Source organism: Hypanus sabinus, unplaced genomic scaffold, assembly GCF_030144855.1.
Source record: "Hypanus sabinus isolate sHypSab1 unplaced genomic scaffold, sHypSab1.hap1 scaffold_1681, whole genome shotgun sequence".
Taxonomy (NCBI): domain Eukaryota; kingdom Metazoa; phylum Chordata; class Chondrichthyes; order Myliobatiformes; family Dasyatidae; genus Hypanus; species Hypanus sabinus.
In genome coordinates, this window is record NW_026779765.1 from 40,070 (window position 1) to 49,582 (window position 9,513).

The 9,513-nt window shown below is 49.3% G+C and overlaps 1 protein-coding gene across 1 annotated transcript; it reads right to left on the bottom strand.

Annotated features, from left to right (window-relative positions):
- Positions 1 to 205: 205 nt before the first annotated feature.
- On the bottom strand, positions 206 to 7,312 carry LOC132387273 (uncharacterized). Its single transcript, XM_059959624.1, has 5 exons — positions 7,026 to 7,312; positions 6,757 to 6,791; positions 3,656 to 3,798; positions 2,271 to 2,335; positions 206 to 1,354 (listed from the first exon to the last, which is right to left on the bottom strand). Exons 1-5 carry the CDS (start codon positions 7,310 to 7,312, stop codon positions 1,168 to 1,170), a joined length of 717 nt encoding a protein of 238 aa, XP_059815607.1. The 3' UTR covers positions 206 to 1,167.
- Positions 7,313 to 9,513: the final 2,201 nt, after the last annotated feature.

The following is a 9,513-nucleotide window of genomic DNA, read 5'->3' on the forward strand; positions in this document are numbered from 1 at the left end:
TGGAACTGTGGTGGACCTGCAGTGGTTGGAGCGGGACAGGGAGAAAGGGAGAGGAGTTGGAGAAGGAGGAGATAACGGAGATGGCACGGAGTGTAGGTGATGGAGGGGTGATGGAGACAGGGTGTGCAGAAGAAGATGGCGGTGGTGGAAACGGGGAGGGCTGTAGGGGAAGTCGTGGAAGACGGTGACGAGGATGGTTGGCTGGGAAGGAGGGCTGACGACGAACTGGAGATTGAAAACTCAATGAACCAGGAAGAACTTCTTCCCCTCCGCCAGCATAATCTTGAACACACCAGCACTACCTTCACATTTTGCGGCATTTATTAGCTTTTTGCATTTGACATTAATTTTACACATTTGGTCCCTGCTGATTCTTCAAAACTACAAATCTCAGGTGGTCTAAGTCACAGATAATAAAGCAGACCCTGAATCCGGTAGAAAAGTTGCGATACAGGTGGACAGGATATTTGACACGCTGGCCTTCATCAGTCAGGACACTGGGTCAGGGAGTCGGAGGGCACGTTGCAGTTGCAGATGACGTCGGTCAGGCCGCACTTGGAGTATGGAGTTCAGTTCTGCTTGCCTTGCTCTAAGAGAAATCTCAACAAACTGGAAAGATTGCAGAGGGAGATTTCCGAGGATGCTGCCCGTACAGGAGGTACTGAGTTATGGAGAGAGGTTGGGAAATCTGAGACTTTTTTCGGTGACCTTACAGAGGTGTACAAATCCACGAGGGACAGAGATCAGGCGAATGTGTGCACTCTATTTCCCTAGGACTGGAGTATCGAGAACATTAACACACATCATTGAGGTGAGCGTAGCTAAAGACAGAAGAGGGAAGCGAGTTGGGTTAGATAAAAGGGACACAGTGGGATGGGGAGAGCAGATAGAGAAGGAGTACCGAATCGAAGTAGAAACCGGGATAGACGGTTTTAGAAAACGGAGACAAGAAAGCGAGGACAGGGATGGAGAGGAAACTGCGGATGAAATAGAGGAGGCGGCAGTGAAGAGGCATGAGAGAGAGAGAGTTCAGAGGGACGAGGGTTAAGAGCGGGAGAAATGGCGAGTAAGAGTGCGATAGAAGGAAAGAGGAGAATAGGGTTAGGGTGAGTGGCAGCGCGAATGGGGTAGTTTGGCCGGTAAGAGGTTGTTGCATTTGATTCAAGTCTAACCCACTGGCTGTTGACAGACATCCTGGATCATTTCAGAATTGTCTGGGCACAAAGGTGCAGACGACTCGCAGATGAAGCGGTGATTATCACGATTGCAATGGTAAAGCGGACTGTACCATTTACATTCGCTGCATTTGAACTTTCCAGCGTTCATATGGTACACCACTTTCGTGGCCACTTTCCTGTCAAGGAGGGATAAGCAATTTCAAAAGGAACTGTCCTTAAAAAATATGACACGCTCACTCAGCATTGAACTGTCGAAGCCCCCAAAATCTCAAAAATCACTGATGCCCTCCCTCGCCGTTGGGCTGCGGCACGCTGACATCTCCCTCATCCCCACTTTCTCACCACTGCCCTGTGTCAGGCTCCAAAATACTCTCTCTGACCCACTTTCTCTCTGCACAGGCCTGCTTTGTATCCCAAAGTACTCTGACCTCCTACTCTCACCCCGCAGATCAGTATCAGGTCAAAGTACACCCACTGTCCCATTTTCCCCCCACCTCCCTGTGTCGGTCCCCAAAATACTTGTACTTCCCACTCTCTTCCCACCGCCACGTGGTAGTCCCCAGGACAATCCCACTGTCCAAACGTCTCCCTACAGACCCGTGCCGATCACCAAAATACTCCCACTTCCCACTCTCTACCCAGAACCCACGTCAGTCCCCAAATTTATTCAACTACATACATTCTACCAACAGTCTGCGTCGGTTCCCAAACTAATGCAATTGACCACTCTCTCTCACAGATTCGTGTGTTCCATATTATTCACACTGCCACACCCCACCACTGTTTCCGTCCCCAAGATACTCCCTCTGACACATTTCCTCCCCACGGACCTGAGTCAGACCATAAACTAATCCAATCGCACCACACACTCACCACAGACCTTTCTCTGTCCCTAAAATGCTCCCAAATCCCACAATGTCCCCACAGAATGTGTCAGTCTACAAACGAATCCCCAGCCCACTCCCTATCGCAGCCCGTGTCAGTCCATGAATGTATCGCCCTGCCCAATCCCTTCTCGCATCCTGTATCAATCCTCAAACTAATCCCACGGCCAACTCTGTCCTCAAAACCTTGCATGACCCCAAATCTCACCCGTCTTGGCATTTTCCAATCCAGTATGAACTGCTTTGGTCTTGTACAGCTTTCGTAACAAACTTCTGCGGAATTAAATTCCTATCATTAATGACGGAATGCAAGCACATTTTATGAAGCGTCAATTTATGACTGAACATAGAACATAGAACATAGAATAGTACAACACATTACAAGCACTTCGGCACAGAATGTTGTGCCGACCCTCTAACCCTGCTTCCCATTTATATCCCCACCTTAAATCCCACCATATACCTGTCTGGTATTCTCTTAAATTTCACTAGTACCTCCACTACTGACTCAGGCAGTGCATTCCACCCACCAACCATTCTCTGAGTGAAAAACCATGTCCTATTGTACTGAGCAGTGGTGCCCTTTGGAAGAGGCGCTGGCTGTCCGCTCTATCTATTCCTCATAATATCTTGTATACCTTTATCATGTCTCCTCTCATCCTCCATCGGTCTAGAGAGTAAAGCCCTAGCTCCCTTACTCTCTGATCATAATATATACTCTCTAAACCAGGCAGCATCCTGGGAAATCTCCTCTAGACCCTTCCCAATTCTTTCAACTCCTTCCTATAGGGAGGCGACCAGAACTGGACACAGTACTTCAAGTGTGGCCTAACTTAAGTTTTATAGAGCTGCACCATTACATCACGTCTCTTAAATTCTATCCCTCGACTTATGAAAGCTAACACCCCATAAACCTTCCTAAAAATCCTATCTAACTGTGAGGTAACTTTCAGCGGTCTGTGGACATGTACACCCAGAACCCTCTTCTCGTCTACACTACCAAGTATCCTGCCATTTACTTTGTACTTTGCCTTGGAGGTTATCCTTCCCAAGTGAACCACCTCAGACTTCTCCGGGTTGAACCCCATCTGCCACTTCTCAGCCCACTTCTGCATCCTATCAATATCTCCCTGCAATCTTCGGCAAACTTCTACACTATCTACAACACTACCAACCTTTGTGTCGTCTGCAAACATGCCAACCCACCCCCACATCCAGGTCGTTCAGAAATATCACGAAAACTAGAGGTCTCAGAACAGAACCTTGTGGGACACCACCAATCACAACCCCCCAATCCTAATGTACTCAATCCACCAAGACCCTCTGCCTTCTGCAGGTAAGCCAACTCTGAATCCACCTGGCCAAACTTCCATGGATCCCATGCCTTCTGACTTTCTGAAAAAGCCTGACCCCGCCAGAGAGTAATGCGACGCTGTGGAGTGAGCTTCACTCTGTGTCTGACCCCGGCAGTGTGTGATGGGACGGTGTGGATGGAGCGTCTCTCTATGCCTGACCACAGGATTGAGTGATCAGATGGGTGTGCAGGGATTTTCACTCTGGTGTTCATCTATCTTCCGTCGATCTGACACATACCTTTTCCTCTTCTGAAATTATTTCAAGAAGATTTGAATGATATTTCAAACAATGTTGTTTCGCCTCATCATAGGACGCTTCAAACGTGGATATGAAATAACGCTGCTCTGCATTTTTGATCCAATCCTGGGAAAACGCTTGCTCTGAAATTCAGGAACGAGTAACAGTGAATCTCCTCCGTCCGTCCGGGAGTTAGTCATAGTATAGGGATCACTCCACACGGTCCCATCGCACAATCCCGGGATCAGACACATAATGATGCTCCCTCCACACCGTCCCATCACACAGTCCCAGGGTCAGACACAGAGTGAATCTCCCTCCGCACCGTCCCATCACACTCTCCCGGGGTCAGACACAGTGTGAATCCTCCTCCACACCGTCCCATCACACACTCCCGTGGTCAGACACGGAGTGAAACTCTATCCTCAGCGTCCCATCACACACTCCCGGGGTCAGACACAGAGTGAATGTCCAGCCACAACGTCGCATCACACACTCCCGGGGTCAGACTGAGTGAATCTCCCTCATCACCGTCCCATCACACACTCCCGGAGTCTGACACTGAGTGTATCTCCCTCCACACCGTCTCATCTCACACTCCCGGGGTCAGACACAGAGTGACTCTCCCTCCACACCGTCCCATCACACACTCCCGGAGTCTGACACTGAGTGTATCTCCCTCCACACCGTCCCATCACACCACCCATGATTAGACACAGGCTGAGGCTCACACCACACTCCAACAGCACATTCTCCCTGGTACAGACACAGAGTGAAACCTCTTCTTCCTTGTCTCGTTACGCACACGCGGTTCAGACATTTCGTGCCGTTCCCCTCCACCCATTCAATTCGAGAGGACTGGAATGTACAAAAGAGGATGTAATTTTAAGCCCTAATACGGTACTGTGAGACCACAGTTGCAGCATTGTGAGCAGGTTTTGATCCCTTATCGAACAAAGTATGAGCTCCTATTGGAAAGGTTTCAAATCAGATTCACGAACACGTTTCCAGGATTGGACGGATTGTCATATGATGCCGTTTGATGCTCTGGGGACTGTACCGGCTGGAATTCAGTAGAATGTGTCGTCACCTTATTGAAAGCGCTCCGATGGTGAAATGCCATGACATAGTGGATGTGGAAAGATTTTTGTCCTGTTTTAGGGTAGTCTAGGATTAGAAGATACAGCTTAGAATAGATGACATCTTTTATAATAGAGATGAGGCGGATTTCCTTCGCCAGGGAGCGGTGAATCTGGGGAATCCAAAGCGCAAGCAGCGGTGGAGGCCGATCCATTCAGAACCTTAAAGCGAGAGTTTGTAAGATTATTCATTATTCAAGACCTGAAGGGGTAGCGGGAGAAGGCGGGAGACTGGAGCTGAGAGGAGAATGGATCAGCCATGATGAAATGGCGAGCAGTCCCGATGTCCTAATTCTGCTCCTATGTCGTGTGGTTTTAATAGAATTTCCTGGGTTACTGTGTGTCAGCATCTCAAATGATTTATAGTTGGCCATACACGTTCACGCTCTGTTGTCTACCTGTCATTGTGCGGTTTGGCCACAAGATGTCTCTGCTGTGGCTCTGGTTGTTTAACCCATTTCGTCTTCCTGTCTGTCACCCAGTTTCCAGTATCCTTCTCCATGAGTTTAAATACCTCTCTATATGACCTCCGTATCACCCCCGCAGCTTCCGGAATGATCCCGAGTTCTGCTAGTTCCAGTTCAAACTCTGAAACGCAGACTGTGAGAAGGGGCAGCTGGATGACCTTCTGACAGGAGAAGTTGTCGGGGACTCTGGAGGTCTCCCTGCCTTCACACATCTCGCAAGAGGAGAATTCAACTCTCCTGCCTGCCATTACTACTGCTCTGACTGTGCGATTATAAAGAAATAAACTTTAATTAAGCTGAAAACAAATCAACAGCCGCTTTTTTTGAACCTTAAATTACCCAATCTTCTCCTATATAAAGATTCAAACAGATAAACCCTCTAACTTGCACCCAAATGCAATTTACCGCCAATTTTCCCGTGGTCAGACTCTGAGTGAAACTCCCTACACACCGTCCCTTCAAACACTCCCGGGGTCAGACACAGAGTGAATCACCCTCCACACCGTCCCATCACACACTCCCGGGGTCAGACACTGAGTGAAACTCCCTACACACCGTCCCATCACACACTCCCGGGGTCAGACACAGAGTGAATCTCCCTCCACACCGTCCCATCACACACTCCCGTGGTTAGACACAGAGTAAATCTCCCTCCACACCGTCCCATCACACACTCCCGGGGTCAGACACTGAGTGAAACTCCCTCCACACCGTCCCATCACACACTCCCGGGGTTCAGACATAGAGTGAATCTCCCTCCACACCGTCCCACAACACACTCCCTGTGTCAAACACAGAGTAAATCTCCCTCCACTCCGTCGCATCACACACTCCCGGGGTCAGACAGAGGGAATCTCCCTCAACACCGTCCCATCACACACTCCCGGAGTCTGACACAGAGTGTATCTCCCTCCACACCGTCCCATCACACCACCCATGATTACACAGGCTGAGGCTCCCTCCGCACTCCAATATCACATTCTCCCTGGTACAGACACAGAGTGAAACCTCTTCTTCTTTGTCTCGTTACGCACTCGCTGTTCAGACATTTTGTGCCGTTCCCCTCCACCCATTCAATTCCAGAGGACTGGAATGTACAAAAGAGGATGTAATTTTTATCCCTAATACGGAACTATGAGACCACAGTTGCAGCATTGGAAGCAGGTTTTGATCCCTTATCGGACCAAGTATGTGCTCCTATTGAAAGGGTTCAAATCAGATTCACGAACACGTTTCCAGGATTTGACGGATTGTCATATGATGCGGTTTGATGCTCTGGGGACTGTACCGGCTGGAATTCAGTAGAATGTGTCGTCACCTTATTGAAAGCGCTCCGATGGTGAAATGCCATGACAGTGTGGATGTGGAAAGATTTTTGTCCTGTTTTAGGGTAGACTAGGACCAGAAGACACAGATTAGAATAGACGACATCTTTTATAATAGAGATGAGGCGGATTTCCTTCTCCAGGGAGCGGTAAATCTGCGGAATCCAAACCGCAGGCAGCGGTGGAGGCCGAGACATTCGGAACCCTAAGACAACAGTTTGAAAGATTGCTCATTATTCAAGACCTGAAGGGGTAGCGGGAGAAGGCGGGGGACAGGAGCTGAGAGGAGTATGGATCAGCCATGATGAAATGGCGAGCAGTCCCGATGTCCTAATTCTGCTCCTATGTCGTGTGGGTTTAATAGAAGTTCCTGGGTTACTGTGTGTCAGCAACTCAAAGGGTTTATAGTGGGCAAACACGGTCACGCTCTGTTGTCTACCTGTTATTGTGCGGGTTGGCCACAAGATATCTCTGCTTTGGCTCGGGATGTTTAACCCCTTTCGTCTTCCTGTCTGTCACTCGGTTTCCAGTATCTTTCTCCATGAGTGTAAATACCTCTCTATATGACCTCCGTATCACCCCCGCAGCTTCCGGAATGATCCCGAGTTCTGCCAGTTCCAGTTCAAACTCTGAAACGCAGACTGTGAGAAGGGGCAGCTGGATGACCTTCTGACAGGTGAAGATGTCGGGGACTCTGGAGGAGAATTCAACTTTCCTGCCTGCCATTACTGCTGTTCTGACTGTGCGATTATAAAGAAATAAACTTTAATTAATCTGAAAACAAATCAACAGCCGCTTTTTTTGAACCTTATATCACCCAATCTTCTCCTATATAAAAATTCAAAGTGATAAGCCCTCTGACTTCCACACAAATCCAATTTACCGCCAATTTTGCCGTGGTCAGACACTGAGTGAAACTCCCTACACACCGTCCCATCACACACTCCCGGGGTCAGACACAGAGTGAATCTCCCTCCACAGCGTCCCGTCACACACTCCCGGGGTCAGACACAGAGTGTATCTCTCTCCACACCGTCCAATCACACACTCCCGAGGTGAGACACTAGATGTCGCTCCTTCCGCACCGACCCATCGCGTTACTCACTCCTGAAGTTGGACAATCGGTGACGCTTTCTCACGGACCGTCCTATCGTACAGATCCGGTTTCAGACAAAAACTGAAGGTTACTCCCACTGAGTCACTTCAGAAACTCCCATGTTCAAAAGCTCCTTCCCTCTCAGCAATCCCCAGAACTCCGCCGTTCCTGTATTCTTGAATTGTGAGTACCGCTTGGAGAATGTGCAAATGTTTGTGTTCAGAGGATGTGCAGGGAACAGGAGAGAATTGGTGCGGGGATGGACATTGTGGTGAGAAGTCAGTCACTGGGATAAAGTGTTGTCGAACCAAACGATCGGCCTGTTCTCAGAGAACAGTGCAGAGGCTCAGAACCGAGAGACCGACATCCGGTGGAACGTGCCTGGGTGGTGTAACACCAGACGTCACCTCTCCCCCTTCTTCCCCATAATTCCATATAAACAGAGAGAGAGGGAAAGGGTCAATGGAATCGTGGATGCCCTGCCTCGGATGGAGAGGGTCAGGGAGACGCGGAGAGGAGTTGGGGAAGGAGAAGATAACTGAGTCGGCATGGAGTGTAGGGGACGCAGGGGTGATGGACACAGTGTAGAAGACGGCGGTGACGGAAACGGGGAGGACAGTGGAAAATCGTGGATGACGGTGCCGAGGATGATCGGCTGGGAAGGAAGGTTGATGACGAACAGGAGACTGAAAACTCAATGAACCAGGAACACCTTCTTCCCCTCCGCCAGCACATCCTTGAACGCATCAGCACCACCTGCACATTTTTGCTGCATTTATTAACCATTTGCATTTGACGTTAATTTTACATATTTCTGCCCTACTGATTTTTCAAAAGATAAAAAAACAGACCGTGAATCCGGTAGAAAAGATCCGGTACAGGTGGACAGGACATTTGTCACGCTGGACTTCAGCAGTCAGGACACTTAGTCCGGGAGTCGGAGGTCACGGTGCAGTTGCAGATGACGTCGGTCAGGCCGCACTTGGAGTATGGAGTTCAGTTCTGCTTGCCTTGCTGTAAGAAAAATCTCAAAGAACGGGAAAGATTGCAGAGGGAGATTTCCGAGGATGCTTCCGGGACATGAGGTACTGAGTTATGGAGCGAGATTGGGAATTCTGAGACTTTTTTCGGTGATCTTCCAGAGGAGTACAAAAACTCGGTGACGCTTTCTCACGGACCGTCCTATCGTACAGAGCCGGTTTCAGACAAAAACTGAAGGTTACTGCCACTGAGTCACTTCAGAAACTCACATTTTCAAAAGTTCCTTCCCTCTCACCAATCCCCAGAACTCTGCCGTGCCTGTATTCTTGAATTGTGAGTCCGGCTAGAAAATGTGCGAGTGTTTGTGTTCAGAGGATGTGCAAGGAACAGGAGAGAATTGGAAATGGGTTTAGGTGGTAGGACGGACGTGCTGGTGAAATATCACTCACGAGGATGAAGTGTTGTCGAACCAAACGATCGGCCTGTTCACACAGAACAGTGCAGAGGCTCAGAACCGAGAGATCAATATCCGGTGGAAGAGTGCTGTCAGGTGTAACAACAGACGTCAATTCCCCCCCCCCTTTCTCCAAAAAATTCCATGGAAACAGTGAGAGGGGGTGACGGGTAGAGGAGAAAAAGGGTTAATGGAACTGTGGTGGACCTGCAGTGGTTGGAGCGGGACAGGGAGAAAGGGAGAGGAGTTGGAGAAGGAGGAGATAACGGAGATGGCACGGAGTGTAGGTGATGGAGGGGTGATGGAGACAGGGTGTGCAGAAGAAGATGGCGGTGGTGGAAACGGGGAGGGCTGTAGGGGAAGTCGTGGAAGACGGTGACGAGGATGGTTGGCTGG